Consider the following 20,673-nt stretch of genomic DNA (forward strand, 5'->3'; position numbering starts at 1 on the left):
TAATAAATCAAACTTATACAAAAATTTAAGTAGATAACTAATTTGTTTATATAAAAAATATAGTTAAAATATTAATTTTTTACAATAAATTTACAATTAATACAAATTTTGTCTAAAATAATATTAATTTTAAATAATAAGATTATAAGTTATTCTAAAATATTAATTTTAATGAACTCAATTTATATAGATTAAATAAAAATTAAATACAATCCAACACAATTAAACTAAATTTATCAATAAATTAAACAAATTATTCTAAATAATTAAATCTAAAATAATTAAACCTATAAATTAAATAAACAAATTAATAAAAAATAATTCAAATTTATAAATATTTAAATTAATTAAAATAATATAATAATTAATTTACCTTCCTCGCGATTTCCCCTCCCCCACGATTTCCCCCTCCCCCCACGATTTCCCCCTGCCTCAGAATCGAAGCCCTGGCCAGACGAAATCGAGTCGTTCCTCGACGGATCCGTCGCCGAAATGTCTCAAATCGGAGCCTCCACCACCACCGCCGCGGAATCGGAACCGCCGTGCTTTATATGCCACGATTTTCTTCACCGACGCGAACGCAGAATCCTCCCACTTCTTCTTCCCCTCCCCCACAATTCTTCTTCAGACGCGAACGCAGAACAGAGGTCTTTCCTCCACGATTCTTCTTCAGCCCACTGGTAAATGTTTTCTTCTCCGATCTGATCGAATTGAGATGAATTGTTCGAATAATATGAATAAAAAGTAGAAAATCGGTAAGAATAAGATTTATAATGGGTTTTATAGATAAGATATGAATGGATGGGAAAATTTTGGGCAAATATCGGATATTTTTGACGAACCGGAACGGTCCTGACCGTTCCGGTTCCGGATCGGCCGAGTCGGACCGGACTCGGCCGATCCGGCGAACTATGATATCAAGTCACACTACAGGTCTCTTCCAAGCACGTGGCAGGGAGTGTTGGTGTAGGTGGTGATGTGCAAGACGACCTGATGGACTAGGAAGAGACCTGATGGCCAGCTGCACATCTTTGATTCCTATACACAACTCAATTATCGATTTCATGTTTTCCTCCACTCTTACAAGCCACCGAATCTGTGACTCGAGATCTGATCTGGGCCTCTTAAACTTTTCAGCCATTATGCAATTTTCAATGCCATCTTCTGCTTCGTAAGCAGCATCTACAATCTTCCTCTCCAAATCCCGTCGTTCTTGACTCTCTCCATGAAAATATGCCTTCAGAAATCGCTGAAAGAAACTTCCCATTTCCCCTAGGCAGTCAATTTGGCACCTGTAAAAACTTTTGTGGCTAGTACGATCCTGGATCCGTCTCACAGTATGGATAAGAGAAAGAATAGCTGCATAAGCAGCAGCCATCCCTAACCTCTTTCTGCTCCCTTACAGAATTTAAACGTGAAACTAGAATTGACTTTTTGGTGTGGGAATCAAATCAAAAATTAAATGATATATATATATATATATTCCAGAAGATTGTAATGGATGCAAGAATTCTTATGTTTGTAATCTGCTGAATCAAACTACTAAGCATCTGGTGTAGAACTATTACAGGTCTCATGGTGGCTCTTATTTGTTGTTCGGCGTTTCGAGTGACTGATGAAGAGGAAAGATTTTAAAATAGCTCAAGAAACTTTTGGAGAACCATGTTGGCCATATACTTGTAGTAATTGTAGGCACGCCTAAATTAAATTAAATATTATGTAATTTGGAAGAAAATAAAATTTCAATAAAATAATTATATTGTATTTAATTATGTACATATATTGATTTTTGTAAAATAAATATCAATTATTAATGCAAAAATTTGTTTAAATAGAAGATATCGTATGAATATTACGCGCATAAATAGAGGCATAATAAATTTGGCAGCAACATAAATTAATCTTGTCAATAAAGGAAGTATATAAATTAATATCTTCCCGAAAAAGACAATGATATAAAGATCTTGGCGAAAAAGGAAAGTACACAATCAAATTCGTCAAAAATGGAAAACAACATCCGATGGAAAAGGAAAGATTATAATATCCGAGGTCACCCCTCCCATATAAATAGAAGTCATGACCAGTTCATTTTAGACACCGAAGTTACATTGAGGATTCAAGCAAATAGGTAAATCTCTAGACTCTCTCTGTATTGTTCTTCATGTTCTTCGTGTCCTTCGAAGCGTTATTCGTCGAAAGTCACTGATTTGGGCAAATGATTCAATATTGGTTGACGAATCGATGGCGTTAACGTTCTTCGTCGTATGCCCAAGCCGAAAGAAGGATCAAAGCTCCGAAAGCCGTTGAGGAATTCGTCAAAGCCAAGGAAGAGCCTCCAAAGCCCATCCCAAAGCTTCAAGGTGTTCGTCGCGTTCTTCGTCAAAAGCATCAACCAAGCCCTCTTCGATGGAGCACCAAATCCACATCGTCGAACATTAAAGTCGGGAATAGTCTAAAGAAGACATAAAATCCAAAGCCGATGATCAAATCGCTTACACGGAGACCAAAGCTGTTCAAAAGGCGGCAAAGTCAAATCAAAGATCAAACCTGCGGATTGTCCAAAGAAGACATCAAGTCCAAAGCTGACGATCGAATCGCCCATACGGAGACCAAAGCCCTCCAAAAAGCGGCAAAGACAAAGCAAAGATCAAATCCTCGAATCGTCTAAAGAAGATATCAAATCCAAAGCCGATGATCAAATCGCCCACACGGAGATCAAAGTCCTCCAAAAGAGGCAAAGACAAAGTAAAGATCAAAGCCTCGGATCGTCTAAAGAAGACATCAAATTCAAAGCTGATGATTAAATCGCCCGGATGGAGGCCAAAGTCCTTCAATAGCGGAAAAGACAAAGCAAAGATCAAAGCCTCGGATCGTCCAAATAAGACATCAAATCCAAAGCCGACGATCAAATCGCCCACACGGAGACCAAAGCTCTCCAAAAAGCGGCAAAGCCAAACCAAAGACCAAAGGCTCGGATTGTCCAAAGAGGATATCAAATCCAAAGCCGACGATCAAATTGCCCGCATGGAGACCAAATCCCTCCAAGGTCCGGCAAAGTCAAACCGAAGACCAAATCTCTTCGGATCAAAGAAGCCATCGAAAATCAAGTTGGAAAAAAATTGACCTGGAAAGAGAATCAAAGGACCCATTTAGAGAATATGACCCTCTTTAAATCCAAATTACATATAATTTGTACAAATTTTTGTGTTTATTAAAAATAACACAATTTATTGTCCACAGATTTTTTGCATGCCCAATGAGATCTCTTTTTCCGACAAATTTTCAACAACCAATGGCTTTCTACAATATCAAGACGCCCAACGCTGCGTCGAAAACTGCTGCTCAAGCTGCTGCTGCCAAAGGAATCGCTGCATCCACCGCATCAAAAAACTCAAGCACTTCAACAAATGTTGGAATGACAACACGAAGCGTGACCAAAATAGCATTGTCATTCTATGAAGATGCTCCTACTAAAATCATAGAGCAAAGTCAACTCTACAAAGAAGACAACAACTTCAAGAGTGTTGCCGCATCGGTTCACCCTTCAACAAACTGCAAGTCATTCAACCGTATCAAGCTCTGCTACGGTGATTACTACCAACGCTTCAAATATTGAGGACCCAAAGACCGCGGATCAAAATCTGCTCTGCAAGGAATAACAAAGCTTCAAAGGCATTTTCATGCCACCTACTCAGCGGCCAATTTCAAGTCATTCAATCGTATCAAACTCTGCTATGGTGATGACTATCAATGCTTCAAATATAGAAGACCAACTTGCAGCATTGTCCATAATCGTTAAAGAGATATCTCAACACATGCAATAACAAGACGCCCTTATAGAAAAACTTTCCACAAAGCTGGACAAGCCTGAAGAATCCGGTTATGCCATAAATAACCATCTTCCCCAGCAGTCCAAAATAAAATGGCAATATCTATGGAGCAACGTTATGTCAAAGAAAAGGTGGCGGAACCAAATCCATTTCAAGGATCATTCAACTCCTTCATCCATATATCCCAACTTTACAAATACATCAAGAGGGCAATCAAAAGAGAATTCGAAGGAAGTTCAAGGCCAACGCACACTTACGCCAAGCCTTACACTGCAAGGATTGACGCCCTCAAAATGCCAACGGGCTATCAACCACCAAAGTTTCAATAATTTGACGGAAAAGGCAACCCAAAGCAACATATAGCGCACTTTGTCGAGACATGCAACAATCTTGGAACATATGGAGACCTCCTAGTCAAACAATTTGTGCGGTCACTAAAAGGCAACGCCTTCGACTGGTACATCAACTTAGAGGTTGGTTCCATCGACAATTAGGAGTAGTTGGAGTACAAGTTCTTGAACCGGTTCTACATCAAAAAGAGAACTGTCAGCATGACCGAACTCACCAACAGCCGCCAATGGAAAGATGAGTCAGTAATTGACTACATCAACAGTTGGGGAAATTTAAGTCTCAACTGCAAAGACCGTTTTTCTTAGGCTTCTGGCATAGAAATGTATATTCAAGGAATGTAGTGGGGCTTGAAATACATCCTACAAGGGATCCGACCCCATACTTTTGAAGAATTCGCCACTTGCGCTCATGATATGGAATTGAGTATGATGACTAGTGGAAGATATGAACCGCCTACCCACGATTTCTCAGATGACGAGAAATATAACACTTCAAATAGTGGGGGCAATCATACCTACAACACTCTTGGAAACGAGGATAAACTTTCTGTAATCTCCTGAAAACGGGGATAAACTTTCTACAGCCTCCTAGAAATGAGGATAAATTTTCTTCAACCTCTTAGAAACGAGGATAAACTTTCTTCAGCACTCCTAGAAATGAGAATAAACTTTCTACAACCTCCTGAAAACGAGAATAAATTTTCTTCACTCCTAGAAACAAGGATAAACTTTCTTCACCCTCCTAGAAATGAGGATAAACTTTCTTCAACCTCCTGGAAACGAGGATAAACTTTTTTCAGCCTCCTAGAAGTGAGGATAAACTTTCTATAACCTACTGGAAACGAGGATAAACTTTCTACAATCTCCTAAAAACGAGGATAAACTTTCTACAATCTCCTGGAAACGAGGATAAACTTTCTATAAGACTCCTTAACACGAGAATAAACTGTTTAATAAAAAAAACAAATTCAATTTTTTTTAACTATATTATTATTTGATTTCTTCACCGGATACGTAAGCAACTTAAAATATAACTCAGAGTTCAGTCAATTATATAAAAAAAAGCTCTAAAAAAATCGGGCTTAAAAAGATCATGTCAAAAAAAAGAAAGGGCCGTTAAAAAAAATGGAAAAAAAGGGCAAACAAAAAAGAAAGTTTCATTAAAAAAAATAAAAAATAAAAAAATAAAATAAATTAACTTATGTTTCGAGACTCATTCACGCCTTAAACGTTTTGCGTCGGCTTAAACAAGTCTCAATGGGGCATTTTCTAGGCACTAAAAATTAAATTAAATATTATGTAATTTGGAAGAAAATAAAATTTCAATAAAATAAATATATGGTATTTAATTATGCACATATGTTGATTTTTGTAAAATAAATATTAATCATTAATGCAAAAATTTGCTTTAAATGGAAGATATCGTACGAATATTACGTACATAGATAGAGCCATAATAAATTTGGCAGCAAAATAAATTAATCTTGTCAATAAAGAAAGTATAATATCTATCCGAAAAAGACAATGATATAAAAGTTCTTGGCGAAAAAGGAATGTACACAATCAAATTTGTAAAAAATGGAAAACAACATTTGATGGAAAATGAAATATTATAAAATTTTCCTGTTGGCCCATCAGGACGCGTCACGTGGTATCATTCAAAAAAGAAGCCTAGGTCACCCCTCCCCTATAAATAGGAGTCATGGACAGTTCATTTGAGATACCGAAGTTACATCGAGGATTCAAGCAAATTGGTAAATCTCTAGACTCTCTCTGTATTGTTCTTCATGTTCTTCGTGTCCTTTGAAGTGTTCTTCGTCGAAAGTCACTGATTGGGCCAAATGATTCAATATTGGTTGACGAATCGATAGAGTTAACGTTCTTCGTCGTTTGCTCAAGCTGAAGGAAGGATCAATGCTCCAAAAGCCGTTGAGGAATTCGTCAAAGCCAAGAAGAGCCTCCAAAGCCCATCCCAAAACTTCAAGGTGTTCGTCGCGTTCTTCGTCAAAAGCATCAACCATGCCCTCTTCGATCCAAAAGTCAAAGAGACACGCCGCAAAAAGTGTTATGGAGCACCAAATCCACATAGTTGAAGATTAAAGCCGGGAATAGTCTAAAGAAGACATAAAATCCAAAGCCGATGATCAAATCGCCTACACGGAGACCAAACTTTCCAAAAGGCGGCAAAGCCAAATCAAATATCAAAGCCGTGGATCGTCGAAATAAGATATCAAGTCCAAAGCCGACGATCAAATCGCCCACACGGAGACCAAAGCCCTCCGAAAAGCGACAAAGACAAAGCAAAGATCAAAGTCTCGAATTTTCCAAAGAAGACATCAAATCCAAAGTTGATGATCAAATCGCTCACACGGAGACCAAAGTCCTCCAAAAGCGGCGAAGACAAAGCAAAGATCAAAACCTCGGACCGTCTAAAGAAGACATCAATTCCAAAGCTGATGATCAAATCTCCCACACGGAGGCCAAAGTCTTCCAAAACCGGCAAAGATAAAGCAAATTAAAGATTAAAACCTCGAATCGTCCAAAGAAGACATCAAATCCAAAGACGACGATCAAATCGCCTACACGGAGACCAAAGCTCTCCAAAAGGCGGCAAAGCCAAACGAAAGATCAAAGGCTCGAATCGTCTAAAGAGGACATCAAATCCAATGTCGACGATCAAATCGCTTGTATGGAGACGAAAGCCATCGGCAAAGTCAAACTGAAGACCAAATCTCTTCGGATCAAAGAAGCCATCGGAAAAAGTTGGAAAAAAAATCGATCCGGAAAGAGAATCAAATGACCCATTTAGATAATAACACCCGCTCTAAATTCAAATTAAATATAATTTGTACAAAATTTTTGTGTTTATTAAAAATAACACAATTTTTTTGTCCACGATAATTAAACAATTCCCAATTGTTGTTTGCTGATGTACAGTTCGTGGAATTATTCAAACAAAACTTACTCCTCAAAGAAACATTTTATAATTATGGAGCCTATCAAACTTCCCATAAAGAAAAGTCGCAACTTTTTTAAACCAGATGCTTCAGATAATTTGATTCAGCTGATTTAAAATCTTTCCTCTACAACAGTCACTCTCAACGCCAAACAACAAAGAAGATCAACCAGGAGATCTGTAATAGTTCTAAACCAGATGGTTCAGATAATTTGATTCATCTTATTACAAACAGAACAATTCTTGCATCCATTACAATCTTCTGGTATATATATCATTTAACTTTTGATTTGATTCCCACACCAAAAAGTCAACTCAAGTTTCAGGCGTAAATTCTGTAAGGTAGCAGAAAGAGCTTAGGGATGGCTGCTGCTGCTTATGCAGCTATTCTTTCTCTTATCCATTCTGTGAGGCGGGTCCAGTACCGTACTAGCCAGATCAGTTTTTACAGGTGCCAAATTGACCATCTGGAGGAAATGGGTTGTTTATTTCAGAAATTTCTGAAGGCATATTCCCATGGAGAGAGTCAAGAACAACCAGATTTGGAGAGAAAGATAGTAGATGCTGCTCACGAAGCAGAAGATGCCATTGATAATTGCATAGCAGATGAAATTCTTGACAGCTCGAGATCTGATCTCCTGTCACACATTGAGTTGCTCGAAAGAGTAAAGTTAAAAATGAAATACATAATGGAGTTGTGTGTAGGACTCAAAGATCAGCAGCAGCTACCCTCCAGGTCTCTTCCTGCTTCATCAGATCATCTTGCACATCACCACCTACACAAATACTCCCTGTCACGTGGTTCAAAGAGACTTGTAGTGGGACTTGAGATAGAACAAAATTATATCCTGGAATGTCTCACAGCGGGTCACTATTCACTTCAGGTCATTTCAATCGTTGGGATAGAGGGAATTGGTAAGACCACATTGGTGCAATCTCTTTATGAAAATAATCTTGGTTTCCATCACTTTGATATCAAAATTTGGATCACATTGTGCAAAGAATGCACTCTGCGGGATGTTCTTTTGCAAATATGTTCTCGTCTTGACAGACAAGAAAGTAGTGATGATTTACTCAGTGAGGACCAATTGAAAGTACTTTTGTACAAAAGTTTATGTTGTGGTAGATATCTAATTATATTAGACGACATGACGAGTTTGGAAATTTGGGGTGGCTTAAGGCCTTGCTTTCCGGATAGAAAGAATATGAGTCGAATCATTTTAATAACTAGGCCATCAAGAATGGTATCTTATTTTGACTTTCCAGTCCTTGAGAAGTGCTTTCTTGAAGAAGCTACAAGCTGGGAATTGCTTTGTAGAACTACATTTGGAATAGAGAATTGTCCTAATGAACTTCAGAATATAGGAAGGAAGATTGCTCAAAAATGTAAAGGGCTTCCTCTCTCTATCATTGTCATTGGGGGACTTCTAAAAAATTTGCCTTTGATCAAAGACGTTTGGAAGTCTGTGGCAAGAGACCTAAAGCCAATTTTGAATTTAAAAGATTATAAAAGTTGGTTCGGTATATTGTCATTGAGTTACAGATTCTTGCCTAGACATTTGAAACAATGCTTTCTTTATTTGGGAATTTTTCCTGAAAACTATGTAATTCCTGTTTCTCAACTTATCAAGCTTTGGATTGCTCAAGGTTTTGTACAACCAGATCATGATAACAGATGTTTGGAAGAAATTGGTCTGGATTATTTAGAGGATCTCGTTGATAGAAATCTGGTATTATTCAATCGACATGGATTAACCGGAGATATGAAAACGTGCTATATTCATGAATGTGTACGTGATCTATGCCTATGGATTGCTCGAGAAGAGAACTTTTTCGACATCTTAAGAAATCATTGCATTGTATTTCGTGAAAAGAATCTCTATCAAGAATTCAATGATGCCATATATCCATCACAGACCGGTACTCTAATATGCTGTGGTGAGGGTATGCCTCAGATAGAGGATGCATCACTGCTGCGCGTAGTAGATGATGTTGATATAAATTCTTTCGAAGATATTTTTCAACATGCAAACCTGCGATACATTCGATGCCGCTCTACCTCAGCTGTGTGCAGAGTTCCTTCAACAATATCCAACCTCTGGAGTCTGGAGACTATAATTTGCCACAACACTCATTTGGTTTCAGCTCCAATTGAAATATGGAGTATGAAGCATTTGAGACATGTGGAGTTCAGTAAGATTTCTGTTCCCGACCCTCCTTCAACCATGGGATTGCCACAAAATTCTGCTTTGGAACACCTTCAGACCTTCATGAAAATAGTAAATTTCAAGTGCACCGACGATGTCCTTATGAGGATAAAACGTGTAAAGAAGCTACAAATCAAGTATGATAGGGCAGAGTCAGATTATTTCCTTGAGAATATGCGTCATTTTCCAATGCTGGAATCATTGAAAGTCTTCTTCCATGTCGACTCTCCAGTTATGAAGAAGGTCTTGTTGCTCCAACTCACCTACCCAATCTCACTCAGGAAATTGAGTTTAGACAACATCGAGCTTTGTTGGAAAGATTTGCAGATGATGGCGTTTTTGCCTAATCTTGAAGAACTCAAGATTAAGGGCAACATTTCAAGAGTTGGGTGGTCCCGTTTCCCCCAGGCATTCTGCTCTCTCAAGTCTCTGAGAATCGATGGCTCTACTGATATAGATTTCTATCAACTAGACAAGTGTTGGTTTCCTGTCCTGGAAATTCTTGATCTGGGTACAGTGCTCTACACATTCCACATAGGAGACATCCCAACTCTGAGACTTCTTAAACTCCATGCCACTAAACGCATCACAGCCTTTTCAGCACAGCAGATACTGGTGGAGAGGAGGAGTCGTGGGAATGGGGGCCTTCACATTCAAATCTCCTTCCTCAATAAGGAGGATATGTTGGTGTTCAGGAGAAAGGCAGAAAGGTTAAAAATGTCTATTACTACAGCCAATTTTACCGTGGAAATTTGGTGATATTTCTCACTTATTATGGATATTTTTTTACTCATATTTACTCATTATACTTAATATTAAAAATATATAATTTTTTTTTACAAATTTTTTTCTATTTCTATTAGTATTATAAGAAACTAATAGAAATATTTTTACAATTTCTTCTTAATTTATACTTTGATATAATAATTAATGTTTGAGGCCGTAAACCCGAATCGAGATAGGATTTGTTTTAGTATTTGATTTCGATGTCAAATAGATGCATAAAATTTTGATGATTTATTAGTTTAGGGATTTTTTTTTCTATTATTTTTTCAGATATTTTGATAAAAAACAGTAAGCATATTCATTATTTTTATATTTTGTACACAATTATTCTGTACTTAACATTTAAAAAGTTTATTTTCAACACTCTCACAAAACAAACACTCTATATTTCTGTAGGTTGAGTTTTATTTTTTTGGTAGATTTCCATACTAAAACAGTTTATGAAAAGTTATTTGGTTAAAATTTCATAATGGCCTTTGGATAGAAATTGTCGCAACATAGGAGAAAACAAAGGACTGGACGTATTTACAGGGAGGAGAAATAAATAAATACTAGCGTGTGTCGTGTGATGCACAATCTTTTTTTTAATATTGTACTTTCTTTGTTTATATTATTAATTTTGAAAAAAGAAAGTATTTAATATTTCATTATTATTTTTTATTCAATATTATTTATTGTATTGTTATTATCATTACCGAGCATTATTTTCTTTAATTACTAATTGAATTTCTATATGTACCTCCAATTATGTAAAACAAAAAAAACCACTTTTTAAATAGAATTTGTATATGAGAAGAAAATTAAAAATATAAATTGGAATTTTACTCTCTAAGTCTTGTATGCTACACACACTACAAAAAAATAATATATTTGCAACGGAATTTCGTCCCTAAAGTTTACGTAGTTAACCTAATTTCATTCATAATTCCGTCTCTAATGTCATTAGTAACGGAAAAAGTAAATTTAGAGACAAAAACTTTTTTTTGTCTCTAAATCTACTTTTTTGTAGTGATTCTTAATTTAACCCACAATACATGAAATGAAAGCAGCTTGCTTATTGAATTCTCGAACACAAGGCAGACAGTTGCTCAATCTTAACCATTTGCTCCTACTGTCACATGCCCAGAGCACAACATTATACACACTATCAAACGATATTCGCCAGCTTGAGCATCAAAGTAACGCTTTGCTCGGTTATTCAATTGTAGGATTCATGAAACAAACTAACAAATCGATTGTCTGAGGAGGCAATAGTTAACCTTAAAACAACTCACTTCATCCCCAGTCCCCTAAATAATGAAAATCCAATCTTCTTCAACATTGTATTGGTGTTGAAAACAGAAAATTAGAGTTGAAATTTGAATTAAAGTTATAAAACTAATCTGAGGAAGTACAACGCAACCATTTTCATTAACCATTACATGCATCAGTATTTTTGTTGGGGAGCGGTAGTTATTGAACTCGAGACCTAAGACTTTGATAGCAACATGGGGATTCCATACCATGTTAGAAACTATAATCATGTATTGAAATTTTTAGATATATGTTATTATAGTAATTACTAATATTGATTTAAAATATAATAATATTTAGCGACGAATATATTTTTAGTAAGGTATGTGACATCTACTACTATATTCACTACACAAAAAAATATATATTTGTAAGAAAATTTCGTACTTAAAGTTTACTTAGCTAACACAATCCTTCTCTTCATCCTTAATGTCATTAGTAGCCGAAAAAATAAATTTTGAGGACAAAAAAATTCGTTACAAAATGCATTTTTTCTAGTAGTGATTGTTCCTTTAACTATAGTTTATGTTGAAATAATCTTATATTTAATTTGTAGTTGTTGAATAGGTTTTCTAGTACAAAATATTGTTACTATATAAAAATTTAAATTCAAATCAATATTTGAGGTTAAAATTGCCACATGACTATCACATGTTAGCTCTTAGTGTGCTATGTTAGCCCACGCCACAATATTTTAGATTAAATAATATTTTGTGCGACTACGAGCTAGATATATGACTATTCCACTACATATTTCAGTTAATGATCACATAGTAGAAAGTAACACATTCGAGGCAGAAAAAATATTTATATCTAATTTTTCTGGTGTATTTACTTGCATATTGTTTTTGTTTTATTCCTTTGTTTTCTTTTGAAGTAAAACAATAAATAAATATAATAATTTTAATAATAAAAAAGGTTGTTATCTTATCTAATATTTGTAGAAAAAATAATTAGTTGAATTAGAAAAACAAAATACAAGTAATCACTTCTTGAATAAGTCAATGTACAACTAATACTAATAATTTTTAATAAATATTATAGTTGCAAGATATTACTTTACTATGTTTTGATTATATATATATATATTTTGCATGATAGTGACTTAAATTAATAAAATTATGTATGTAGTTGTTGACTTAAGTATTTTTGTATATATTAGTGGCTAATATCATCAATGATTGTAGTTAGGAAGTATTTGGCAAACAACGACTTAAACAGTCTTCCCCGCGTAGCCTTTTCGTTTTCTTCTATTCAATTATTGTGTTTGTTGCTTCTTCACATTCTTGTTGGTTTTAGATCTACTGTGGCCTAAGCTTTCATTCAGGTGATCCTTCAACAATTATGATTCCTGTATTTTACTATTTCTCTGAAGCAACAAGGCGAATGTTTATCTGTCTTGATCTATGGTTTTCTAAATTCTTACTGTTTAGATGTACTAATGTTTTCTGCAAAATATCAGTAGATTACAATAGCTTGGTCTTGTTTTGTGTTAAACATACTCATCAATTGAATTGCTAACATAAAAAATGATAAACTAGGGTTACATGTTTTTGGCTCTCCATGCTCTGCTTCTAATATCAAATGACATAACACAAGTGCACATATACACACATTTCCATAGCATATACAAAGCAAGTTATTCAAAATTCAATTGAATGAACCTGTGTGTTTCTACGAGGTTATTTGAAGTCTGTTGTGTTGAATGCAGAGAGAAAAATGCTTTGGGAAATCGCCGGACCTTTTCTCTCCAGGCTCGGGGAGAAACTGGCAGATTATGCTCTGGGCAATATGACCACGATCACAAACTACAATATAATATTGGAATCTCTACAAATGAACTTGAAATCGTTGAGTGATAAAGCATTTGATGTCGAGAAGGAGGTCAAGAATGGTGAGCAATCGGGTATGAAGAAAAGAAAGCGTGAAGTCGAGAGCTGGTTGGCAGAGGTGCGGAAACTTGAAATGGAATTCACGGAATTCGGGGCTGCTATGGATTCTGATGGATTTACTAGTGGCTTCTTCGGGGGAGATCGAGCACAGAAATTGAGTTTGAGAGTAGACAGATTAGTTGACCAGAGTCAACGTTTTGGTGAACTGCTTCATGCTTGTGAACCCGAGCAAGTTCCCCTCCTGACAAAGAAGTTGGTGGGTGAAAATTTTGAGAAGAACTTCGAAATGATCTGGGATTTGTTAGTGAATGATGGAGTGTCAAGCATTGGGATTCATGGGATGGGTGGTGTCGGCAAGACAACGCTGGCGAAGCACGTTCACAATCGGTTTGTTGAAGGAGCTCAACATGTTGTTATTTGGATAACCGTATCTCAGACATTTAGCATAAAGAACTTGCAGGATGAAGTTGCTAAGGCAGTGAATGTAGACCTTTCAGCGGAGCACAGTGAAGACAAAAGAGCAGCGAGACTGAACCGAGTACTATCACAAAGAAACAAAGTCTTGCTGATTTTTGACGATGTGTGGGAAAAGTTCAACCTGGAACACATTGGAGATCCACTTTCGTTGAACCAGTGTAGGCTAATCATAACAACCCGTTCGTTGGAAGTATGTCATCAAATTGGTTGCCAAAAAGTGATTCCTGTGAAAACGCTCAGTAAGGGAGAATCATGGAGTTTATTTAAAGAAACTCTTGGAGGGGGGATTACGCTAACTTCCCAAGTACAAGAAATTGCGGAGCGCATGGTGGAACATTGTGGTGGATTGCCATTGGGCATAATCACAACAGCTGGAAGTATGAAGGGTAGAACCGATGTTTGCGAGTGGAGGAATGCTTTGACAGAGTTGAATGACTCAATCATGAGAGAAGATGGCTATGAAGAAAGGGTTTACAAGATACTCAAGTATAGTTTTGATCGATTGGATCAAGGAGAAGAGAAGCACAATGGATTTACAATGGTCCAACATTGTTTCTTGAATTGTTGCTTGTATCCTGAAGACTCAGAAATCGATAGAAAAGAATTGATTGAACTACTCATTTCAGAGGGGCTGTTAGACAGAAGAAGGACTAGAAGAAAGCGGGTGGATCAGGGTCACGTCATACTGAATAAGTTAGTAAATGTGTGCTTGTTAGAAAACGGAAATGGTAGTCGACAATGGGTGAAGATGCATGATTTAGTAAGAGCTATGGCATTAAAGATCACAAAGAATAAACTTTTGAGAAAAGACATTTTTGAAGTAGATGAATGGAGTGAAGATCTCGAGAAGATTTCTTTGATGCACAACAACATATGGAATATTCCTGTAGAGTTGTCTCCAAGATGTCCCAAGCTCTCAAAATTGCTCTTGCAGAACAATTATTTTTTGGCGCTTATACCAGGTTCCTTTTTCTTGGAAATGCGAGGTCTGCATGTTCTTAATATGAGTTATACACTAATTAAAGAGTTACCACATTCTTTGTCTAATTTGGTGAGCCTTAAAGCCCTTCTCCTGAGCAAGTGCGAACACCTTAAATATGTGCCAGACTTGGGAAATCTAAAAGAACTAAGAGAGTTGGACATTTCAGGGACTTCAATGGAGGAATTGCCTTTGGGAATGCAAGAACTAGTCAATCTTGAATGCTTGAAGATTGGTTCTGGAAAATTGAAAAAATTACCAAGTAATTTGTTGCTGAATTTCCAAAAACTTCAATGCCTCCATCTTCCATTTTATATCGAAGCCCCAATGACAGAAATTGAGAAATTAAAACAGCTCGAGGAGTTCTGTGGGCGTGTGAAAGACATGTATGATTATGGTCGATTAATGACATGTCTACCAAGATTCAAAGAGTACAATCGATCTTATGGTGTTGTTGTGGGAGAATTTCTCGGCCAGCAAATAACAGCATATTGTGATAACGAAGTGTTTGTAAATGGGATGAAGCTGAATGAAGAAGGGAGAAGAGATGTTATTGTATGGCCAGTCGACATGAAAGGCATTGGATTTGTAAAGTGGGAGGGTCTAAGCAGCTGCATGATGGATGATATTCAAGGACTAAATATTAATATCGAACCCTGCAAACTTTTGACAGTGTATGAATGCCAAGGGGTAGAGTGCATATTGAAATCGAAGGAGTTTCCAATGGCGATGGCAGGAGGAGGAGGACAATTAAATTTTCCATTGAAAAATTTGGAAACCATGACGCTAGAGGGGTTGCCTGATTTGATAGGCGTGGTGATGTTTCAAAGTGCATCTCCACCTCGTCCTCTACACACAATAGAGTTTTCGTCTCTTCAGCAGTTGCATATTTATAGATGCAACAAGATGAAGAAGATGGGGTTGTCACTATCACTCTTGAGAGGCTTACAAAACCTTGAAGTGGTGGATGTCCGACATTGTAGTGAAATAGAAGAAATATTTGAAGGAGGAAATGATAGAGGAGGAAATCGAGCATCATCATCTCAAAGACTCCCTATCCATCTCCATATGCCCAAATTGAGGAATCTATGGCTCTTTCAGCTCCCAAAATTAAAGAGTATCTGTGACTCGACACTGCTCTGTAGTTCCATCCAAGTAATTTGGATGGAAGGATGCACAGAAGTGAAGAGACTGCCATTGCTCTTTGGAGAAGCAGGAAACTCTAATTCTGATTATCATTCTTTTTGTCCTCCGGCATCTCTTGTAGTTATCCAAATTCTCAGATCAGAGAAGGAATGGTGGGAATCATTGGAGTTGGAGCATCCCTCGCTCCATCCCCTCCTCCAACCCTTTCTCATGCTATTGCCGGACGCCCTAGGGCGTCGGAGTTTGAACCCATAATCTTATGATCATAAGTTTCTGGACAACTAACTATACTATGACCTTTATTGGTTTTGGTAATAGATCAAGTTTGAATCCAAATATATTTTGCATATAATATATTTTAAATTTACAATATTTGGTATTATGTTTTCAATAAAAATATAAAAAATTTGTGTAATGCTCAATTTTGTTTTAAAAAATAAATTAACTGTATTCTTTTGTATTTTTATTTTGTTAATTTTAGATTAAAAATAATTCTTTAATATGAAATGCTATATAAAAAATGAGTTGAAAATAAAAATTTTATAATAGGCAATAAGTTTGATAACACAAAAAAAAAAACAAACTAAATCTATAATAAATAGTAACAAAAAATTAACATAAAATATAGGCTAAAAATTGTTTGGAAGACCAATTTTGCAACTGTAGTAATTCTTGAGTATTATTATTTCATTAAAAAAAAAAAAAAAAAAAAAAAAACAAGCCTATTACAGACAATAATGAACAACAACATACAGTAAAATAACAACATCAATTACTTGTAGCCAAACATGCATGCTGCGTTCACAGCTACTAAATATTTCCACCAAACATTCCTCCAGAGCCATAGGAGGAACCGCTAGCAGCATCTTCATCATCTGTTAAATGAAAAATCTCATTACCAATTTTTGGAAAATGGACAAAATAATCATGTGTTGTTGTTGTCGTCAGAAACTATAAACAACAATCTTTAACCAAGCATGTGCAGTCCCATCAAGCCTCAACCTTGATTGTGTTTATTTGTCTTTCGTATGATGGTGTATTCTCAAGATAAAATGAACACTTTGGGTTTGTCCTCTGATCAGAAGTGTATAGAAATACACTATTCCTTTTTTGTATTAATTGCATGCTGCAACATGTCTTGTTGTGGCTGCCTTACATAGCTCGAGAGGGGAAGAGTGCAGTGATGAGGTTTTAGAGAGTGTGTAGTGAGAAAAAAAGTGTATCAGTTGAGTGGAAGGAGTTGTGGTTGTCTTTGTTCTTAATCAGCACTGATTAATGAACTTCTTCGGGATTCGTATCCCCCGGATATAGGATTGTTTATATCCGAACCGGATAAACAAACCCTTGTCTCATTTACTGCTTTGTATTTCTGCATGCATTTAGTTGGCAATAGGGTGTTATAATTGTGATATAACTACGCTTCGGGAGTTGGCCCTTCAATATATGTTTGAAGGTGATTTGGTACAACACCTATTCTCCCAACATTTGGTATCATGGCAGTGTTCTCTAAGTTGTTGAGTAGGTCATTTCATAGTTTCAAAGATGAGTAAGGAAGGTCGTTATACATCGAGACCTACATTGTTCGATGGAACAAGCTATCGAAGTTGGAAGAACAAAATGGAAGTTTTTCTGATGTTACAAGGTGAAGATGTTTCTGATGCTGTCGAGTTTGCATGGTCTCATCCCATGAAGACCATCCAAGATGAAGATGGTATTACCTCTTTTGTGAAGAAACCAAAAAGAGAATAGACTCTAAACGAAAAAGCTGTTGGAATCGTCAACTCAAAAGCTCTCTTTTCGATCTTCAACGCTGTGGATGAAACGCAGGAGAAGTTGATATCCAACTGCAAAATTGTTAAAGAAGCTTGGGACATTCTAGAAAATGCATTCGAAGGATTAGTGCAAGCCCGAGAATTAAAACTGGATTATGTGGAGACATTGTTTGAAGGAATGAAGATGAAACAATTGTTGTGTATTATAATTGCTTTATGGATGTTGTCAATCAAGCTGAAGCTCTTAGAATGCACTTTGAAGAGAGGAGGATGGTGAGGAAGATGCTTAAAACTTTCACAAAAAATTTCAGGCCAAGGTGATTATGTTCGATGAACTACCAAAGCTGAAAAATATGACATTGGATGAATTGTATGGAACACTGGTGAGTTATGAAATAAACTATCTTGAAGATGAAACTCCTAAAAGTTTGGCGTTAAATGCTGAAGACATGGAGCTGATAGAGTTTGATAAAGAAATGGCACTACTGAGTCGTAAACTTTCTCGAATGATTAGTGAGAAAAGAGCATCCAAGCTGAAGTGTGGGAAGTTCTAGAATAGAAATGGTTATGAGGGAGTGAGTACACCCAGTTCACAACGAAAATACTCTGAGCAGAAGCCTACTACTTCCAGCAAGCCAAAAGAAAAATTTGATGGTGGATTCAAGAAGAAGTTTGTGGTGTCTACAAAACTTGAGACTGTCCAAGAGTCTGATGTGGTGTCAATTGGTAAACCATTTGGTGATCACAAATGATTGGGTTTCTGTGAATATTTTCAAAGAAAACCAACTACATTTATGCGTGGTGGTCTGCTGACTGATGTCAAACTGCCAGAGAAGAGATCAATACAAGTCAAGAAACAAAACCCAACGAAGAGCAGAAGCATAAATTGGAACAAAAACCGCAGAAGAAGTCATAATGACAAATCGAAGTTATCACAACCTACTGACTTCAAGTACTGCATGTATCCTGATCTTTCGGCTGAGAAGTGCTTCAAGCTGGCAAACGATGTTATCAATGGAAGGCACATTCAGTGGCCTACTGAAGCGTTGAAACAAAACATCAAAGTCAAATTGGTATGGATGCCTAAGGAAGCTCAGAAACAGCTGGAGTGCAATGTGATATTGTCGAGTCAAGAGTCCACCCGGGGTGATCGATGGTACTTTGATAGTGGGTGCTCTCGGTATATGACTAACCAAAAGGGACTTCTCAAGAATTTTGTTGAAGACCGAAGTGGAGATGTTATCTTTGGTGATGGTGCAAAAGGAAATATCAGTGGTTATGGCGTTCTTGAAAAAGAAGGGATTCCAAGATTGTCGAAAGTCTATTTTGTTGAAGGACTTAGTACGACCTTGATCAATATTAGTCAATTATGTGATGATGACTTGCATTTGAAGTTTACTAAGGATTCATGTGAAGTATATGATGCTGGACAAAAATATGTGATGACTGGTGTTCGATTGAAGAACAATTGCTACATGCTGGAATATCCGAGAATGGAAGCATTGATATTGAAAGATGACGAGTAGATGTTGTGGCACACTATATTGGGTCATGTCAATCTGCAAAACCTGCTGAGGATCAGAAAAATTGGATCTATAAGAGGATTACCTAGATTTTCAAAGATGCTCAGTACTACGTGTGGTGACTGTGCAAGAGGAAAACAAAAGAGGGTTGTGCATTCGTCGTTGAAACAATGCTTTAGCAACAACTGTCTGGAGTTGCTGCATATGGATCTCATGGGTCCAGTTGATGTTTGTAGTCTTGGATGTAAGAAGTACATTTTGGTCTGTGTGGATGACTTTTCCGGATATACTTGAGTTGATTTCTTGCGTGAGAAAAGTGATGTCTTTGAACAATTGGGTACACAGACTCATGAATGAGAAGAAATCAAAGATTGATAGACTGAGAACAGATCACGGAAAAGAGTGTGAAAATCAGAGATTTTCTAGATTCTGCAATGGATTGAGAATTAAACATGAATTTTCTGCCCCAAAGACTCCACAAAAAAAAGTGAAGATGAAGAATCGAACTCTACAGGAGATGGCTAGGTCGATTATGCATGCCAAAGAAGTTACCAAACATCTGTGGGCTGAAGCTATTAATACAGCTTGTTATGTGATCAATCGAGTTTACCTCAGACCTCATACAGAGAAGACAACTTATGAAATATCATGAAGGACAGGGATCAACTACATAATTTTGATATCAATCAGATAAAGGCATATTCTTGAGATACTCTCTGAATTCAAGAGCTTCCAGAGTGTTCAACAATCGTACTAAGAAGGTGATGAAATCTATGAATGTAATATTCGATGATACCATTTCTGAGAAGAAATCTAAACATTCAAGTGACGATGATGTTGCTCCTGTCAAAGTGATTCAGAATCCTCCAGATGTTCAGAACATCCCCAAATTCAGAATGATCTGCCTCATACTGGTGACAACAATGCTACAGAAAGTTCTGTCATATTTGATTGGTCAGAATCAAAATGTTCAACGGATGTTACCACAACCAATCGAAAACCTGCTAAAATTAAATCTGATGCAGAAATGAGAAAATATGGTTCCAGAGTTCCACATTGTATTTCTTTTATTGAATTTGTTCAAGAACGATGAAAAGTGTAATGCGAAGAAGTTTGATAATCCAAAATTTGAGCATATTTATCGCTTAAAAAATATATTTATTATATATGCTAAGAAATCATCATAATATCTAATTTATAAAATATGTCAGCATTAATTATCACTTGAAACTATCTAAGATTCCAAAGATGAACTTTCGTCCCAAAGACAGAAAATGAGTGAGATTTCTGCAAAGCAGTCTTCCTTTTCCCAAATAGTACTAGTCAGTAAACATCTTACGTGAAAGCAAGATTTATGTGCTTGAATTCGAAACTTGAGACCTTTGAAGGGACGCATTAGATGGACTTAACATTCTACTAGAACTCACAATGACAGTAATTGGGGCACTTAATGAAGTCCTTC

At 36.5% G+C, this 20,673-nt stretch overlaps 2 protein-coding genes across 5 annotated transcripts; both read left to right on the forward strand.

Moving 5' to 3' along the window:
• Positions 1-402: 402 nt before the first annotated feature.
• Positions 403-16,313, forward strand: LOC127252869 (probable disease resistance protein At1g61300). 4 transcript variants are annotated; one of them, XM_051277228.1, is made up of 3 exons: positions 555-680; positions 8,784-10,098; positions 13,134-16,313. In XM_051277228.1, exon 3 carries the CDS (start codon positions 13,142-13,144, stop codon positions 16,169-16,171), a length of 3,030 nt encoding a protein of 1,009 aa, XP_051133185.1. In that variant the 5' UTR covers positions 555-680; positions 8,784-10,098; positions 13,134-13,141; the 3' UTR covers positions 16,172-16,313. The 4 variants fall into 4 exon arrangements, with proteins under 4 accessions (XP_051133186.1, XP_051133185.1, XP_051133182.1 ...); XM_051277225.1 differs by having other exon boundaries at positions 8,784-10,053; XM_051277229.1 differs by lacking the exon at positions 8,784-10,098 and having other exon boundaries at positions 403-680; positions 13,134-16,311.
• LOC127252925 (putative late blight resistance protein homolog R1A-10) lies at positions 7,499-9,909 on the forward strand. The gene is made up of 2 exons (XM_051277313.1): positions 7,499-9,819; positions 9,861-9,909. The coding sequence occupies exons 1-2, from the start codon at positions 7,499-7,501 to the stop codon at positions 9,907-9,909; spliced, it is 2,370 nt and encodes a 789-aa protein (XP_051133270.1).
• Positions 16,314-20,673: the final 4,360 nt, after the last annotated feature.

The sequence above is a fragment of the Andrographis paniculata genome, unplaced genomic scaffold (genome assembly GCF_009805555.1).
Source record: "Andrographis paniculata isolate CXL003 unplaced genomic scaffold, ASM980555v1 Contig49END, whole genome shotgun sequence".
In the NCBI taxonomy this organism is placed as follows: Eukaryota; Viridiplantae; Streptophyta; class Magnoliopsida; order Lamiales; family Acanthaceae; genus Andrographis; species Andrographis paniculata.